This window comes from Scyliorhinus canicula, chromosome 27, assembly GCF_902713615.1.
Source record: "Scyliorhinus canicula chromosome 27, sScyCan1.1, whole genome shotgun sequence".
NCBI classification, from domain to species: Eukaryota; Metazoa; Chordata; class Chondrichthyes; order Carcharhiniformes; family Scyliorhinidae; genus Scyliorhinus; species Scyliorhinus canicula.
In genome coordinates this window covers 21,610,804-21,629,863 of record NC_052172.1, presented here as the reverse complement: position 1 = coordinate 21,629,863, position 19,060 = coordinate 21,610,804, and the positions used below count along the sequence as shown (strand labels likewise).

At 50.4% G+C, this 19,060-nt stretch overlaps 1 protein-coding gene across 2 annotated transcripts in view; it reads left to right on the top strand.

Moving 5' to 3' along the window:
* Window positions 1-18,564, top strand: part of LOC119957818 (BRD4-interacting chromatin-remodeling complex-associated protein-like) — a 105,906-nt gene extending 87,342 nt beyond the window's left edge. The window contains exons 8-17 of one of the 2 annotated variants that reach the window (XM_038785949.1): window positions 1,767-2,012; window positions 5,989-6,858; window positions 7,492-7,735; window positions 8,986-9,128; window positions 9,834-9,953; window positions 11,080-11,141; window positions 11,900-12,048; window positions 13,764-13,858; window positions 15,197-15,299; window positions 16,953-18,564. In XM_038785949.1, the coding sequence (XP_038641877.1) occupies window positions 1,767-2,012; window positions 5,989-6,858; window positions 7,492-7,735; window positions 8,986-9,128; window positions 9,834-9,953; window positions 11,080-11,141; window positions 11,900-12,048; window positions 13,764-13,858; window positions 15,197-15,299; window positions 16,953-18,121 (3,201 nt within the window). In that variant the 3' untranslated portion in view covers window positions 18,122-18,564. The remainder of the gene's footprint in view (window positions 1-1,766; window positions 2,013-5,988; window positions 6,859-7,491; window positions 7,736-8,985; window positions 9,129-9,833; window positions 9,954-11,079; window positions 11,142-11,899; window positions 12,049-13,763; window positions 13,859-15,196; window positions 15,300-16,952) is intronic. The other variant, XM_038785950.1, reaches the window with a different exon arrangement.
* The last annotated feature ends 496 nt before the right edge of the window (window positions 18,565-19,060 follow it).

The following is a 19,060-nucleotide window of genomic DNA, read 5'->3' as shown; positions in this document are numbered from 1 at the left end:
GATTGATTTCAAATTTCACCAGCTGCCGTGGTGGGATTCGTACCCGGGTCTGTGGATTACTTGTCCAGGGACAATGTCGCTACGCCACCGCAGGTTAAACCCCCTCCCCTGGGCTGAGGAGGATCAGCGCTCCCCTTATCCTCCCACTGCCCACCCATCCCGAAAATCAGTCCAGGATACCCCAGGCAGTAGTTTGAGCTCAGAGCTTTGATCACCTTGAACCAGAAATCTCCGGGTCGGGTACGCAAGAGCTAATGCCAGGAGAGTAGTTACCTTTCGCACATGCCTCTACAGGGATTTGTAGGATATGTAATAGTGGAGGATGCAGAGCACCACTGCCAATAGGTTCACTGATGTGGAGATGCCGGTGTTGCACAGTAAGAAGTCTTACAACACCAGGTTAAAGTCCAACAGGTTTGTTTCAAACACGAGCTTTCGGAGCGCTGCTCCTTCCTCAGGTGAATGGAGAGGTATGTCCTCTCATACCTCTCCATTCACCTGAGGAAGGAGCTGCGCTCCGAAAGCTCGTGTTTGAAACAAACCTGTTGGACTCTAACCTGGTGTTGTAAGACTTCTTACAATAGGTTCACTAACCAGGAGCACAAACATTGGAGATGAATCGAAAGTGGCAAGCAGGAGGCAGCAGGTGTGTCAAATGGAGCAGCTCCCTGAGAGTTGTCCTATTTGTTTTTAAAATTTAGATTACCCAATTCTTTTTTTTTCCAATTAAGGGGTAATTTAGCGTGGGCAATCCACCCCGCCCTGCACACCTTTTGGGTTGCGGGGGTAAGACCCACGCAGACACGGGGAGAATGTGCAAACTGCACACGGACAGTGACCCAGGGCGGGGATTGAACCTGGGACCTCAGCGCCGTGAGGCAGCAGTGCTAACCACCGCGCCGCCATGCTGCCCTCTCCTCTGCTCAGATGCTGACCGACCTTGGACTTCAACAACAGCTTAAATTTTCATAGCTCCTTTCATGTCGCAAGATGCTTCTCACGCGACTGTCAAACAAAATTCGGCACCGCCATACAGGGAAGTATTAGGACAGGGGACCAGCCGAGTTAGGTTAGGTTAGAGGAGGAGAGCGAGACTGAGAGGTTCAGCAAGGGAATTCAAGAACTTGGAGCCCTGACAGCTGAAGGCACAGCTACCAGTGGAGTGATTTAAAAAAAAAACCCCATAATATTTCATGGTATGTGGGCTTTGTGTCAAGGCCAGAATTTTTTGCCGATCCCTAATTGCCCCTATACTGATTGATTGACCCGCTAATCCATTTCAGAGGACAATTATGCTGTGGGGTCTGGAGTCACGTGTAGGCCAGACCGGGTCAGGACGGCAGATTTCCTTCCCTAAAGGGACATTAGTGAACCAGATGGGTTTTTACAGCGACGGGTGGTAGTTTCAAGGCCGCCATTGCTGAGGCTAGCTTTCAATTCCAGATTTAATTTAAATGTCACCTAAAACATGGCGGCATTAGCCTGGGTCCCTGCATTACACTATCGCAGTGCCATTCATCCGTCACCATCTGCCCCTTGAGGATGGGAGAAATGTGGAAGAGGTCAGATCTGGAGGAGTCGTGTCCAGCTCCCTGACCAGTGGGGCCGAGCCCGTGCTTTCATCGCGCTGTGCGTTTTTATCATTTTGCACCACCCGTGCTGCGCTTGCAGATTTTCCATTTTGTGTGTGTGTGTGTGTGTGTTCTGAGGGTCAGCTCCCGCTGACGGTGCCGCGCGTGCTGATGACTTTGTCTTGAACATTGCAGCAGGAACAGAAACAGCAGCAGCTTTACCAGGCGGCCTTGAAACTCCAGCAGGAAAAAGGTCTGAACCAGTCGTCCCCTCACAGCTTAGCGCCGACCTCCACCACTAGCAGTGTCCCCGCCTCGGTTATCGTCAGCAGTAGTGTGGGGCTGGCACCGGCCATGCCCGCGGGACAGGCGGACTCCAAGGGACAAACGGTGTTGCCCTCGCTGCCAAACGCTCCGTTCCAGCAGATACGGGCTGGCCAGGTAGTCACGGCACAACCTGCCCTCCTCCCAATCTCTCGCTCTCTTGACACTTCTACTAACACGGCTCTTGCTTTGGCATTTGACGGGTCCCAGTCAGTGTTACCTGCACAAAACAAAAAACACGCAAAAATGATGATCAGCGGTTAGGCCCCTAGCTGGAGTATTGTGTCTATTTCTGAGCACCACACTTGTGGTAAGGTTGCCAGGGTCTTTGAGAAGGTGCAGAGGCGATTTACTACAATAATACCAGGGGTGAGGGACTGGTACAGCATGATGGGAGAAGCTGGAGCAGAGAAGAGACCAATAAGAGGAGATTTAATGACGGTTACGGACAGAGTAGATTTGGAGAGGGCGGCGCAGTGGCTAGCACTGCACCGTAGTGCGCTCAGGACCCAGGTTCGATCCCGGCTCTGGGTCACTGTCCGTGTAGAGTTTGCACATTCTCCCCGTGCCTGCGTGGGTTTCGCCCCCCACAACCCAAAGATGTGCTGGGTAGGTGGATTGGCCATGCTAAATTGCCCCTTCATTGGAAAAAAAGAATTGGGTACTCTAAATTTAACAAAACAAAACCAAAAAAACAGAGTATATTTGGAGAAATGGTTTCCGGTGGCAGGAGGGTTGGTGGCCAGAGGGATGCAGCTCTCGAGTAATGGGCAGGAGACACTGAATGAGCTGGTGGAGATTTTTATTCACGCAGTGAGGTTGTGCTGATCTGGAATGCGCTGCCTCAGAGAGCAGCAGCAACTTTCAAAGCAGCATTGGGTAAATACTCGAAAAGGAGCAGTTTGCAAGACAATGGGGAAAGAGCAGGGAAGCGAGACAGATTGAATTTAGTTTCAAAGCATCAGCACCTACATCAGCCTCAATCAGGTCGCTATCATTCCACAAAATGGAAAGATTGCACCAAGGCAATGAAATGTTGGTGTGGGAATGGGATTTTCACCTTGCAGAGGGGGAAGGTTTTTTCATGAGATTGGGACTGAAGCATATTTGATGACGGAAGCTGTACATCATACCTGACTGTGCTGTACCTGTCCTGGGAGTGTTTGATGGGGACAGTGTAGAGGGAGCTTTACTCTGTATCGAACCCCGTGCAGTACCTGTCCTGGGAGTGTTTGATGGGGTCAGTGTAGAGGGAGCTTTACTCTGTATCTAACCCTGTGCTGTACCTGTCCTGGGAGTATTTGATGGGGACAGTGTAGAGGGAGCTTTACTCTGTATCGAACCCCGTGCTGTAACTGTCCTGGGAGTGTTTGGTGGGGACAGTGTAGAGGGAGCTTTACTCTGTATCTAACCCCGTGCTGCACCTGTCCTGGGAGTGTTTCATGGGGACAGTGTAGAGGGAGCTTTACTCTGTATCTAACCCCGTGCAGTACCTGTCCTGGGAATGTTTGATGGGGACAGTGTAGAGGGAGCTTTACTCTGTATCTAACCCCGTGCTGTACCTGTCCTGGGAGTGTTTGATGGGGACAGTGTAGAGGAAGCTTTACTCTGTATCTAACCCCGTGCTGTACCTGTCCTGGGAGTGAGCTGCAGGGGGAAGGTCCAAGATGTTCTCTCGCGACTTATCCCAAATTTTGAAAATAAGAACTAATTGCAATAAGAGGGTATGAAAAGTTAATCTCGCTTTAGAACATAGAACATAGAACATAGAACACTACAGCGCAGTACGGGCCCTTCGGCCCTCGATGTTGCGCCGACCTGTGAAACCATCTGAAGCCTATCTGACCTACACTATTCCATTTAGTCCAGCGATGGGCTTGCTTGAGTGAAAGACAGCGCATGGCAGGCAGGTTATGCTGATAAGATGGGATGATGAAGGTGAAAGGAGGCTCGTGTGGAGCAGACAGACCAGCACGCACCAATTTGGTTCAATGGCCTGTTTCTGTGCTGTAAGTTCTAAGCAAATTAGTGATCGTTTGAGTGATGAATTCACTCAATCTAGGAACTTTCCTCCCAGGTTTGGTACATTTTGCGCAGGCCGTCACAGTGACAGGCACCGGCTGCAGGGTTCTGAGCAAGACGCAGCTTGCTTCTGCTCTAAGCCTCAGGATTGCTTGGGGGCAATGTGTCTCGATTGCTACCCGTGCTGAGGCCTCTCAGTCACATCGCGGCTTGTTTTGTTTAAATGTGCAGCTGGCAATCCTGACTGACCCCCGTCAAAGCTCGTGAGTGTGCATGGCCTGTAACTGACTGGTGACCCTCGCCCTCTCCAAATGGGCTTTCTTTACTTGCCCTTCCCTCTGGCTAAAAGCTGCTGTTTATTGTTCCTTCCATCTTGCCTCCTTTTTAACTGTTAACTTGTATCAGAGGAAGAGTCATCTCTGTGTGTGTGTGTGTGTGTATATATGTAGAATATATGTCTGATTTACACAGCGCACTGAGTGATCATTGCTTAACCAGAGTGTGCAACTGAGCCACGCAATACTGCAACGTCAGTCAATGCCTTCTCCCCAAAATCTGCACAATGTACTTGGCGGTTGGGGGGGGGGGGGGGGGGGGGGGGGGGGGGGGGGGGATTTGTTCCAGTCGTACCCGTCCTGGGAGTGTTCGACAATAGTGTAGAGGGAGCTTTACTCTGAATCTAACCCCGTGCTGTACCTGTCCTGGGAGTGTTTGATGGGGACAGTGTAGAGGGAGCTTTACTCTGTATCTAACCCCGTGCTGTACCAGTGTAGAGGGAGCTTTACTCTGTATCTAACCCCGTGCTGTACCTGTCCTGGGAGTGTTTGATGGGGACAGTGTAGAGGGAGCTTTACTCTGTATCTAACCCCGTGCTGTACCTGTCCTGGGAGTGTTTGATGGGGACAGTGTAGAGGGAGCTTTACTCTGTATCTAACTCCGTGCTGTACCTGTCCTGGGAGTGTTTGATGGGGACAGTGTAGAGGGAGCTTTACTCTGTATCAAACCCCGTGCTGTACCTGTCCTGGGAGTGTTTGATGGGGATAATGTAGAGGGAGCTTTACTCTGTATCTAACCCCGTGCTGTACCTGTCCTGGGAGTGTTTGATGGGGACAGTGTAGAGGGAGCTTTACTCTGTATCTAACCCCGTGCTGTACCTGTCCTGGGAGTGTTTGATGGGGACAGTGTAGACCGAGCTTTACTCTGTATCTAACCCCGTGCTGTACCTGTCCTGGGAGTGTTTGATGGGGACAGTGTAGAGGGAGCTTTACTCTGTATCTAACCCCGTGCTGTACCTGTCCTGGGAGTGTTTGATGGGGACAGTGTAGAGGGAGCTTTACTCTGTATCAAACCCCGTGCTGTACCTGTCCTGGGAGTGTTTGATGGGGACAATGTAGAGGGAGCTTTACTCTGTATCAAACCCCGTGCTGTACCTGTCCTGGGAGTGTTTGATGGGGACAGTGTAGAGGGAGATTTACTCTGTATCTAACCCTGTGCTGTACCTGTTCTGGGAGTGTTTGATGGGGACAGTGTAGAGGGAGATTTACTCTGTATCTAACCCCGTGCTGTACCTGTCCTGGGAGTGTTTGATGGGGACAGTGTAGAGGGAGCTTTACTCTGTATCTAACCCCGTGCTGTACCTGTTCTGGGAGTGTTTGATGGGGACAGTGTAGAGGGAGCTTTACTCTGTATCTAACCCCGTGCTGTACCTGTTCTGGGAGTGATCAACGACACTGTGCCTGAAGTTGGGCCTAATTTATTCTCTGTGCCAACAATCCCAACCTTGCCCAGTCCGTGAAAATGTGCAGTGAATTTTATTCTGCTGATAAAGCGTCCAATATTATTATATTTCATTGAGGTGACATTATTAAGGAGAAGGTTCAGCTGAAGTTGTGGATGCTGTGTGTAAGTGAGTGAGGCTGAAATTCTGAGCTTGGCATTAATATAACAAACTGTTTCTCTGTCCACTTCATTCAACAAATTATTTTATCTTGAAGGGGCTAGCAACCTAGATCGCAATCTGGTTTCGCTGTATGAAATTCCGCAAGGTTCTACTTTTGTTTGGTTCACTCAGCAGATGGCCACTGGGCCGCAGAAGACGGCCTTGCAGCAGCTTCCGGTTACCTCGCAGTCACCTCTACCTCAGGCACCACAGAGCGACAGCCAACTCCACCTTCAGCAGATGCAGTCTCCCCACCAGATGCAATCGCCCCACCAGATGCAATCTCCCCACCAGATGCAGTCACCCCACCAGATGCAATCGCCCCACCAGATGCAGTCGCCCCATCAAATGCAGTCGCCCCACCAGTCCCGTCCCCCATCGCAGCCGCAGCCTCTCTCCAGACCCCCTTCCCGCCCTCAGTCCCGGCCATCCTCTCAGCCCCAGGTGCTGTCCAGGCCACCTTCCGAGCCCCTCTCCCGTTCCTGCACTCCATCTCAGCTTCCCCTGCAGCCCCTCTACGTGATTCAGACACAGGTCCAGTCCTCCCCACACGGGACGCCCCAGGGGCAGCACCCGATGAGGCCTCCGTCACAGCCGCACTTGCAGCAGGTTCAGTTCCAGAACCCTTCGCAGCCTGAGCCCCCGCCCCAGCCTCAGGCCCAGCTGACGTCCCCCACCCAGATACACCTCCAGGTCCAGCCCACCGCACAGGTCCAGAGTCAGGGCGAGGTGCAGACGCCGTCCCACCTCTTGCACCCGTCCACAGCCCCTTCCCAGGTTACAGGCGAGCATCACCCCACACCGTCTCAGGCGCAGCACGTACAGCTTCAGCTGCACTGCCAAACCCAGTCGCAGGCACCCCTGCAACCTGTCTACCAGACGCTGCACCTCACGGCGGAGCAGCAACACAAGTTTCAGGTGGTGACGAACCAACTTCAGAACATGTCTGCAATTCCCAACCCCAGCGACCAGCAGAAAAACATCATGGAGAAGCTTCAGCAGGTGAGCAGGGTGGGGGCCTGGTGCCAAAGGAACTGGATCATCCTGGGGTTGAAATAAGTTGGGGAGGAGATTGGAAGACTGGGTAAATGGAGGGGTCGTTAATTGGGGTGCCACAAAACCTGACCTTTGTAAATGTCGGGGAAAGTGAAGATTGGGAGAGAGGAGTGATTTTTACCTGCATTTAGATGGCGCCTTTAATGTAATAAGACGTCTGTGTTTCACAGGAACATAAATACACAAACACTGTCGTCTGGACTCTTTATTTTCTTTCGCCTCTTGAGTGTTCCCCACCTCCCTTTTAGCTTTGCCTTGACGATATTGACTCTCTGTGGGAGCAGTGTTCTCTGGACACTGGCTCTCCCACTGCACTTGCACTATCCCCAGTTTCCCCCTCCTGGCACGCCCCCACCAGACACTCGCACCCCCACCCCCTGCAATCCCACGGCACCTCCCTGCCGTGCTGACAATGCTGATGGGGTGCAATGAAATAGGGTGGGAGGAGGCTTGTGCTAGCATGGATCTATTGGGCCGAGTGACTTGTTTGTTTCTTTGTTGTGAATTTGTGCGATCATCTGTGAGTCGGTGGAGACCAACACAAAACCGTGGACATGGCAATGCGTTTTATTTCAACAGATTCAGCATAACATAATTCTACAAGCCAAGCAGTCTGCAGCGAACCAGACGGTGTCTGGATTCAGCCAGTTGAGCAGTCACGCGCCCACGATGTTGATCACAAGTCAGGTGCAGTCTCCCAGTGTACCTGCCCAGGTGCACACCACCTCAGCCAATATGAAGTCCCAGCCCCATGGGGCAGGCCAGGCAGCTCTGGCCTCCCTTCTGCAGCAGACATCCGTCCTTGTGAAGACCTCTTCGGCAGGTGCGTAACCTGAACTTGGGGATGGGTAAGGGGAGTGGAGGTAGGCCGGCCGGCAAAAAGCCTGAGTGCGGTCTTCCTCAATCTTTGGTTGTTTAGGGCCACTTCCTCCATTCGCTGAACGGTATTACGGTTTTCATAGAATTTGCATTTAAATAGCACCTCTCAAAACCTTGGGGCGATCCAAAGTCAATCAAGCTCTGTTGTGGTGTATTCGTTCTGTTGTGGTGTATACGGCAGCCTCCCATAAATATCAATGAGATGGCAAACATTTTTAATTGGTGTTCATTTGAGGAATTAATGTTGTCCAGGACACCTTGAAGAACCCCCACTGCTCTTTTTCGAATTAATGCCACCTATTTTTATTTATTAATGGGATGTGGGCGTTATTACCGATCTTTAATTGCTCTTGAAATGAATGGCTTGCAAAGCCATTTCGGAGGGTGTTTAAGAGCCAACCACATTACTGGCATGTAGACCAGACCCTGGTAAGGATGGCAGATTTCCTTCCGTTAGACCATTGACAACGTTTCCGCGGCTTTTAATTCTCGATTTTTATTTAATTCCACTTTCACCTTCTGCGGTGGTGGGCTTCGAACCCGGTTCCACAGAGCATTGCTCGGGGGGTCTCTGGATTACTAATCCAGTGACAATGCCACTGTGCCGCCACCTCCCCTGAGAGAGCAAGCACGGTAGGGCAGCACGGGGGTTCGCACTGCTGCTTCACAGCGCCAGGGTCCCGGGTTCAATTCCCGGTTTGGGTCACTCTCTGTGAGGCGTCTGCACGTTCTCCCTGTGTCTGCGTGGGTTTCCTCCGGGTGCTCCAGTTTCCTCCCACAAGTCCCAAAAGACGTGCGTGTTAGATGGATTCTCCCTCCATGTACCCAGACAGGCGCCGGAATGTGGCGACTAGGGACTTTTCACAGTGACTTCATTGCAGTGTTAATGTAAGCCTACTTGTGACAATAAAGGTTATTATTAAATGGGGGCCTTAGTTTAACATTTCATCTGAAAGATGGGGCAGCTGATAGTGCAGCACTCCTTCAGTACCACACTGGGAAGTGATGAACCTGGAGCGTGATTTAACCCAGAGAAGCAGGTTGTGTTTCCTGATGTTTAATTGCTTCGTCTGGTAGAGCAACCTGGCTGAGCGCAGTAAACGGAGGTTGACATTGCGCAAGTGAATCGCTTCATTTAACAGAGAGAGCTTTGCTCCTGTAGCTCATTGAACATTATCCCACTAATTATGGCAGGTACAACAACCACAGCAAGGTCCCCAGACAGCAAAGCCATCTCGGGGGGAGTACCTGGAGGCACCTGCCACTTGCAGCAGGGAACAGCGGTCCCGATACAGATGAAGCCTCTCGCACAGCACCAGGTTCAGCCAGCCCTGCAGGTAGATATTGCAAACGTTCACGTTTATGGTAACAAACTCGCTTTCGTATTGCATCTTGTCCAGTTGAAAAATTCACACCTTGCCTGATTGATTACCTTTGATGCACGGTGGCTGGTATGTGGATGAAGATTGCCGTGAGTACGAGAAGTGTTTTGATGGCTGGGGGGGGGGGATATTGGTCAGGTGAGCTGCCCCCAGGGAATCCTCCATACCTACCTTAGTTTAACATCTCACAGGGGCAGCACGGTGGCGCAGTGGGTTAGCCCTGCTGCCTCACGGCGCCGAGGTCCCAGGTTCAACCCCGGCTCTGTGTCACTGTCCGTGTGGAGTTTGCACATTCTCCCCGTGTCTGCGTGGGTTTCACCCCCACAACCCAAAGATGTGCAGGGTAGGTGGATTGGCCACGCTAAATTGCCCCTTAATTGGAAAAAATGAATTGGGTACTCTAAATTTATAACAAATAAAGTTTAACATCCCATTTGGAGGATGGCACCTCTGATTGAGGTGTAGGTCCTCAGGATCACTGGGCAGTGCTGGTTCTGCTTGTGCATTTTCTAAAATGCAGTTTCTGCAATTTTTACTGAATTTGTTGGCTTGCTTTGTCATCTAACGTTCTCTGTCTCTTACGCCCAAACATTCCTACCTCTCACAATGTGTGCGCGGCATTGATCTACTGATGAGCAAATTGTTCTTGCCTGTTTACAGACTAAACCTGGAGTCATCGGTTCGATTTCAGGCCTGAATATGAACTTGACCAAAGGACCGATCCAGATCCAGCTGCTCGGTAAAGGACTGACGCAGTTAATGCCAGCAACCTCTCACCAGGTACATAGGAGGAAAGCTGACCTTGATTTGCTTGGCAGTGTGGGAAGTTGCTCCGGATGCTGCTTGTTATCCCCACCAGCGGAGAGCGAGCCCTTCCCCGAGATTGAGGTCATCTAGCATCTAGTTTATTGTCTTTTCATTCTTTCTCCGAAAGTGGGTGTGGCTTCCAAGGACGCCATTTGTTGCCCATCCCTAATTGCGCTCAAAAAGATGGTGGTGGTGGTGGTGGTGAGTTGCCTTCTTTAACCGCTGCAGTCCACGTGGTGTAGGTACACCCACAGTGCTGTCAGGAAGGAAGTTCTGAGATTTTGACCCAGTGACAGTGACGGCGATATAGTTCCAAGTCAGAATGGTGACTGGCTTGGAGGGGAACTCCCAGGTGGTGGTGTTCCCATGCATCTTCTGCCTTTGTCCTTCTAGATGGTGGAGGTGTGGGTTTGGAAGGTACTGTCGAAGGAGCCTTGGTGGAGTTCCTGAAGTTCATCTTGTTGATGGTACGCATTGCTGCCACCGTGCGTCCGTGGTGGATGAGGTGCTGATCATACGGGTTGCTTTGTCCTGGATGGTGTTGAGCTTCTTGGGGTGTTGTTGGAGCAGCACTCATCCGGGCAAAACAAATGCTGGGTGGAGCGTGTTTGGCGAAACCGGTGACTTCAGACCCACGGTTCCGAAAGTTGTTCTTCATTGGCGGTTTTCCTCACCTCCTGCCTGGGTCTGTTGTTGAGTCGTCGATAGAGATTGATGGCTATGGTTAGCCAACAGCTGCATTCTCGCTGGGTCAATATCCTTGGGAACTCCCTCCCCAACAGCACGGTGGGTGTACCTACACCACATGGATGCAGCGGCTCAAGAAAACGGCTGGCAGCCTCCTGGAGGGACAACCACAGCAAGGTCCCCAGATGGGATGGGGAACCAATGATGGCCTAGCCAGTGACACCCACATCCGGCGAAAGGATTAAAAACGCCAAGGTGTTGACTTTCCCTTATTAAATCCTGCTGCTATTGGAAGATGACGTTCGTCATTTCCCTTCGATCTCCCTCGATTTTCCAACGCCAAGTTTCCGTTGATGTGATTATTGAAAATATTTCTATACTCATTACTCTTTCTCTTGCCATGTTTCCGCAGATGGACAATAAGTTGGGAGGATTGAAGGTCCCAGTGTCCATGAAACCCACGAAGGAAGCTGTGTAAGTCTTTGGCTATAATCTGCCAAACCCTTTTTCCATCTTTACCCACCATGGTTCTCGAATTCCTCCCTAAACCCTTCTGTTTTACCACTTCCCTACGTTATAGGCACCAGCAAGCAATTGGGAAAGTTAATAGAATGTTATTGTTTATTCTGAGGGAAATTGAATACAAAAGCCGGGGGGGGGGGGGTTTATGCTTCACTTTGACTGGAGACGGGTGAGGCGACATCTGGAGTATTGTGCACGGTATTATTCTCCTTATTTGAAGGATGTAAATGCATCAGAAACTGTTCAGAGAAGGTTTCATACAATCATCATAGAATTTACAGTGCAGAATGAGGCCATTCGGCCCATCGAGTCTGCACCAGCCCTTGCATAGAGCACCCGACCAAAGCCCATACCTCCACCCTTTCCCCACATCTCCACCCTATCCCCGTAACCCCACCTAACCTTTTTTTTTGGACAATTAATCTTTTTTTGGACAGATTAAGAGCAATTTAGTATAGCCCATCCACCTACCTGCACATCTTTGGACTAGTTTCTCCCCATGATAGTGAATTCCAGACTCTCTCCACTCTCTGGCTAAAGCGGTTCCTCCTGAATTGCTTATTGGCTGAACGAGTGACTATTTTACATTGATGAGCTATGTGGGGGTTACATTGATGGGGTTTGGGGTTATTCTGTGACTGGAAATTGCCAAGAGTTGTTTGCAGCGGCCCCTCCGTCCTAAAGCAGCGTTGTCTCCGCTCCAATTTCAGGGTATTAGACAGTCTCCACAAGCATCAGGATGCAGTACTACATCCGGACTACACGTCCTGTTTCCGGTCGCACGATGACATGGTCCACAGGCTGCTGCCTTACCACCTTTACCAGGGGACGCTACCATCTGGCGAAGAGCACAGCAAAGGTAAGGTCTGGGTCGATTGGGCGTGGGGGGGGCGGTGCTTGCAAACATTCATTTCCAAACCTGCCGCCTCGCCCTTTCCACCCCACTGTTCTGCCACGTCACTGTGCTCCCCGGTGCCATGACCTGTTTGCTGTCTACAGTTTGGGTGCACAATTGTCTACCACTAAACCTCTCCGGCGCTGTCTTGTTTCGATCCCCAGTGCACAATTCAGGGAATCCTGTGCAAAAGCGCTTTCTCACTGCTGGCCCGCAGCTCCTGGGTTCAGTGATCGTTCAGTAGCTCTTCAAACAGAACTAACTTTGCACAGCAATGTAATCTGAAAAAGAAACAGAAAATCTTGGATAAACTCAGCAGATCTGGCAACACCTTTGGAGAGAGAAACCGAATTAACTTTACGAGTCCATATGACTCTTCCTCGGAGTTCAGTCATATGGATTTGAAACGTTAACTCTACTTTTCTATTTTGTATAATTTTACAATGACCCTTGGCCAAAGTTTACGCAAGCAGATTTTCAGACTGGCAGACATGTGGGGTGGCTACTGTGGTCGAGAGGTCCTTTCTCAAAGCATCGAGACTTATCATCTTGTGGAGTATAGATACTAACTATTATATGTGTGAGCAGCTGTTGAAATGTGTTATCCAGTTCAAAGAATTGTTTTCATTCATGGAGGGGTGGGGGGGGGCTATAGTTCATCTTGTGCAGATACACTTAGTTCTGTTAGGGAGGGAATTCCTGGATTTTGACCCAGCGACGATGAATGAATGACGGTGTAGTGCCAAGTCAGGATGGTGAGTGACTTGGAGGGGACCTTGCAGGTGGTGGAGTTCCTGCTGCCCTGGGCCTTCTAGATGGTAGAGGCCGTGGGTTTGGAAGGTGCTGCCTTAGGAACCTTGGTAAGTTGCTGCAGTGCACCTTGTATATGGTACACTTTTTTAAAATTTAGAGCACCCAATTCTTTTTTTTCCAATTAAAGGGCAATTTAACGTGGCCAATCCTCCTAGTCCGCACATCTTTGGGTTGTGGGGTTGAGACCCACATAAACACGAGGAGAATGTGCGAACTCCACATGGACGGTGACCTGGGACCGGGATCAAACCCGGACCCTCAGTGCCATGAGGCAGCACTAACCACTGTGCCACCTCCTTGTAGAAGTTGCACACGTCTGATGCTGTTGGTTGGTGGTGGAGGGAGTGAATGTTTAAGCTGAACGGGACTAAGAAATCCTCCCAACTTTCCCCCATCTTATCCAAGCTGTTGGGTGTCTGGACAAGAATTTTTTTTTTTTTTAATAAATAAATTTAGAGTACCCAATTAAGGGGCAATTTAGCGTGGCCGATCCACCTACCCTGCACATCTTTGGGTTGTGGGGGTGAAACCCACGCAGACACTGGGAGAATGTGCAAACTCCACACGGACAGTGACCCAGGGCCGGGATCGAACCTGGGACCTCGGTGCGGTGAGGCAGCGGAGCTAACCACTGCGCCACCGTGCTGCCCATTTATTGTGTTTTCTTAACAAGGGCCCGGTTTCCCGTTCCCATCAAATAAAAAAAATAAATGTTGGTTAGTGTATTGTATTAATCGGGGAGAGCACTTGCACCATTTTTACGTTTCCAGATCCGACCTCCCTTTCCTCCCTGGTTATTTTTGTTAATTTTAAAAATGTATATTTCATAATTGAAACCTGCAACACTAAATGTTTCTCTGTTTCAGTGGACGAGGAATTCGAAGCTGTGTCTACACAGTTACTGAAGCGGACCCAGGCCATGCTGAACAAATACAGAATGCTGCTGTTTGAAGAGGCCAGGGTAATGCTTTCTGATTCCGCCGACTTCCCTGCCCTGATACTCGGGCACGCACCCCCCCCCCCCCCCCCCCCATATTGAATATTTTCTTTCCTTTGTTGGGGGAGGGGAAGGGAGGAGATTGGATGTCACATTTGATTTGAACACTGATCTGTCAAAGCTCCTGGGACAACATTACAATCCGGGCCCGACTAATTACACTGACATTGGCACTCTGGGCGACGCTCGAGTTACTTTGGGGGGGGCGTGGTCGGGGTCAGCCTGATTCCGAATCGCAGCAGAGCAAAGCTGCCCACGATTGGGCCATTAAATCGGTGCTGTGACTGGGGGTCGGGAGGTGGGGAGAGGCTTACGGAATGCTAATGGCAAACAGAGGAATTGATTGCCGCCTCGTCTGAGAGGCTGCGGCTGGAGAAACCTCGCTTAGGGGTGGGGGGGGGGGGATCCCAGCCCTGCGTTGAACCTGCGTTGTGACTCGAGGCTGCTTGACCGGGCTCAACACGCACCAGGGGGGGCAATACTTTTTTTGTCGACGGTGCCCTGAGGGGGGGGGGTGAGGGAGGCGCTATTTGAGTAGCTGATGACTTCCTGAACAGCAAGGAGTGGTCAATAAATTGTCAATGGCCCCAACCCAGTGCATGTTCCAAAAAAAGGGCAACATTTGTAGACTAACACCGACGATCTTAGCAGCCTTACCATAGAGCTGTGTAAAACTAGAGATTGGAGCAGCAAAAATAAACAAGTTATCTGTAGAATATTTGCCAGGAAAAGAGTAGTCATTGCAGGTTCATAAATCCCAGTGGTAGGTTCTCCCGGGTTATACAGGAAGGATAGTTCAAACAGTTGTTAATCTGTCCCTCAAGAGAAGCTTCTGCAAGTGGCTAAACCCAGGTAACGCGCTGCATACAGACGGCTGCTCTCAATCAACGGGCATCTGTAAACTAGTGGATTTCGGGTCATTGTGTTTTATTTCAAACGGTAAGACTCCTTGTGCATGTCTGTGACCCTCGGTATCGCCCCCCCCCCCCCCCCCCCTCCCCCGCCCCCTCCCGAGGGAGATGGGTTATCCATGTGGTTGGACGTTTACAGGTGTCCAGTACCACCACACCTCTTGTAACGGGACCAGAGGTGGCGAGGGAATTCTTGAAGCTTTCCGTGCGTCGTTAGTTTTTTGGGGGGATTTTTGTGAAGGTTGTTGCTGCAAATCCCGTGGGAAGTTTGGGCTAAGATTCATTCATGTGAAGAGGTTTTCGATCTGTAAATCGCACTTTGCTCTGATCTTGGGAGAGGATGTTTTCGGTTTGCACTCCACAATGACACGGTGTGTTTCTGAATCTACAGAGACTGAGCCCCTCTGCCGAGATGGTGATGATCGACAGGATGTTTATCCAGGAAGAGAAAACGTCCCTCACCACCGACAAGCAGCTCGCAAAAGAGAAACCAGGTAAGGGTGGCGCCGGTTACCGTGTCCAACAGCAAGACCCGCTCCTCTTAAAGGCTGCATCGAGGTGTTGGTGAAGGTTGTGTGGCAGCCGGCTGCCTTCCCAACCTGACCTGATCCTTCGGTCAAGATCCGGCTCAGCTGTGTTGAATTCTCTGGCAAATTCCTGGCTGCATCGTGCTCTTTGGGGTCCATTTTTTAAAAATATAAATTTAGAGTACCCAATTCATTTTTTCCAATTAAGGGGCAATGTAACGTGGCCAATCCACCTATGCTGCACATCTTTGGGTTGTGGGGGTGCAAGATTTTGTGGCCAGCGATTTTAATCGGGCAGGAGGATGGTTACCTTAAACCTGTGCCTCGTGGTTATCGACCCCTCTACTAAGGGGAATTGGGCAGCACGGTATCTTCACAGCTCCAGGGTCCCGGCTTCGATTCCCGGCTTGGGCACTGTCTGTGCGGAGTCTGCGCGTTCTGCCCGTGTCTGCGTGGGTTTCCTCCGGGTGCTCCGGTTTCCTCCCACAAGTCCTGAAAGAAGTGCTTGTTCGGTGAATTAGACGTTCTGAATTCTCCCTCAGTGTACCCGAACAGGCGCCGGAATGTGGCGACTAGGGAATTTTCACAGTAACTTCATTGCAGTGTTAATGTAAGCCTACTTGTGACACTAATAAAGATGATTATTGTTATTAATGTTTCTTCCTATCTATGTCCCTTGGCTCTTTGAAAATGCTGTCCAATTAATCCCGTGTGTTCTCCTTCCCCCCCCCCCGCCGACGGTGATGTTTACAAAATAAATGATTCCGCTCGAACCCTGAGCTAGGCACCAAATGAATTGCGCAGTTACCAGAACACAAATAAAAATAGTCCTGCTTCCCCGATCACTCTGATGTTTCAGCATCCGTAACGTTGGTGCCAACCAGATAACAACGCCGACAACAATTTGCATTTATATAGCGTCTTTAGCATAGTTAAACCCCTCCCAAAGTGCTTCATTTTGGGATGTTATCAGATGAAAATGTGACACTGAGCTACATAAGAGATATTAGGGCAGGTGACCAATAACCTCTTAAAGAAGTAGATTCTAAAGAGTTTCTTTAAAGGATAGAGCGAGAGAGACGGTGAGGTTTAGGGACGGAATTCTGGATCTTCGAGCATAGGCGCAGCCAACAGTGGTGGAGTGATTCATATCACAAATGTTCTGGGGTGGCACGGTGGCACAGTGGTTAGCACTACTGCCTCACGGTGCTGAGGACCCTGGTTCGATCCCAGCCCTGGGTCACTGTCCGTGTGGAGTTTGCATGTTCTCCCCGTGTCTGCATGGGTCTCAACCCCCACAACCCAAAAGATGTGCAGGGTAAGTGGATTGGTCACGCTAAATTGCCTCTTAATTGGAAAAGAAGAAAAAAGTGATTTTTTTTTTTTTAATGATTTTTTTTTAAAATCACAAACGTCCAAGAGGCCAGAAGTAGAGGCGCGCGGGGCTCCCAAAGTGGCGTGGGGCAGGAGGAGATCCGGTGATCGGGAGGGGTGAGGCCACAGTGGAATTTGGAAACGAGGATGAGAAATTTAACATCGATGCTGGAGGGGAAGAAAGTGTTTCTTTTTAAAAACAAATGTTTTCAAATTTAATTTATTGTTTCTTTTCCCCCACTGTAGATGAATATGTGGCATCTTCCTCCAGATCCCATAGCCTCGCTACCTCTTCTCCATCCCCCTCCTGTAACACATCAGCTTTACTCGAAACCCCTCGAATTCCCTCAACTCAAACCGCAACGCAGATCCACCCAACAAAATTGGTGATCAAGCACTCGGGAGCCTCCCCTTCCGTCTGGTGGGCACGGGATGGTGATGACGAGACGCTGCACACGCGAAGTCGGCCTCCTCCTATGAAGACGTACGAGGCACGGAGTCGGATTGGCTTGAAGCTGAAGATCAAGCAGGAAGCGGGCCTCAGCAAGGTGGTCCACAACACGGCCCTTGACCCGGTGCATCAGTCCGTCACCACGAGCTCAGTGATCAAGAGCACAGAACGTCCGATGGTGACCAGCGATGGCCAGATGAACGGAACGCTCGATCACGCCGCACCCTCTCCGGCTGGGAACAAGCCGCCTCGTAGTGCCAACTATTGTAAGCTGCCGCCGCGTAAGACATACCGGGACAATGTGCAGTCACTTTCAGCTGATCGAACTGCCGGGAACCCATCTCAGGGTGGGCCCGTTAGGGAGGAAGACAGCAGGAGGGAAACGGCGCCCAAGTGCGAGGAAACTTCCAAAAGCGTCATAGCCACTTGCAAATCTGTGGAGAGTCCGAAGGTGAGGACTGGGCGAGGCAGAGCCGGGGAAAGCGCTAAGGGCTCTAACCTCACTAGGAAGACTCGAACCCACACGGACCTCCTTCCTCCCAAATCTGAGGAGCCTCCTGGAGGGAGAGCCGACGATGGCGCTGGGGGACTCATGAAGGAGCTGTCGGACGTTGAGGACGAGTTAACGCGCAGCGTGATCAAAGCAGACCCTCCGGACGGGTCCTGGGAACTGGCGCTCCCACCTGCCAAGCGGAGCAAGTCTGAGTCATTCGACATGGACAATGCCAGTTTCTCCAGTGATAGTCCTCAGGACGACACGCTGAATGAGCATTTGCAGAGTGCTATTGACAGTATCCTGAACTTAAGACAACCACAGTCTGCGTCGGTAGCTCCAACCCCAGTGTCGAATCTGTACAATTCCTCAGAAAATAACTCTTCGCCTTTCCCCCCCGCCCCCCACTCAGACAGCTATCTTGCACCCAATCACAATGGAGGCCTTGGCGCTAGAACTTACACTAGATGACTCAGTCGACCCAACGCGTATTTTTTTCCCCAATGTTGGTACAATGGCTGTGCTGTAGAACCGCCACACAGCTCATTAAAGAGATGGTATCCCTTTTTGTGAGCCTACCATTGTGGTATTTTATAAACATTGCATCCAAAAACAATCTTGCTCAACGCGTCCTCGAAGCTTTTATCATTAGTGAATAATGCAGTGATAAGCCCTCCCAGTGTAACCTGTGATGAGATTGTCAACACTCGCGTTGAAGCTTTGTACCTTGGTTACAACAGGTTTGGATGGAAGGGTCATGGGGTTGGAGAAGGCACGGTGCAACTTTGGGATGCCATGTCCTTGCTCTCGTTAAGGGGAACAGGTAACCTAAAGGTGCAGAACATGAGAGTTGGTTTGTGATAAATTCATTGGCTAACCAGATGATTGACCAATATACCTTAACCAAAAAAAAAATAATCCGCATACACATGGTTTCTGAGTCTTCCTTGGAGTGTGCACAGTCCTTTCCGATTGTGGGAACATTCATCGACATTAATGGAGTCATAAGTGCCAGTACTTGTGTGAAATGTGTTCCCCCTCTCCTTCCTAATGGGGCCTTTACTTTTTCCTGTTTCCACCCTGGGGGATAGAATCCATCTCTCCCTTGACGCCCACCCCCAAGTGCCATATTGGCCCCTCTCATCAGCTGTAGATGGAGGCAGTGATATCAAACTGGCGTCTGAGAATAGGTGCCAACCTATCGTTAATTTAGCTACCATCGTCTTTGATGTTTGGGTCATCATCCGGGATCTAGCCTCCCCCCATCGATATGGGCTGCTATCTCATTTACTGTTAATGTCGTTTTTTTGTTTTTTTTTAAACTGTTCTATAAGTTTCCTTCAACTCCAGCCATGCTTGTATTCTCAGTTCCTTGTGAAATTCCCCCATTTCCCTCTCCAACCAATATAA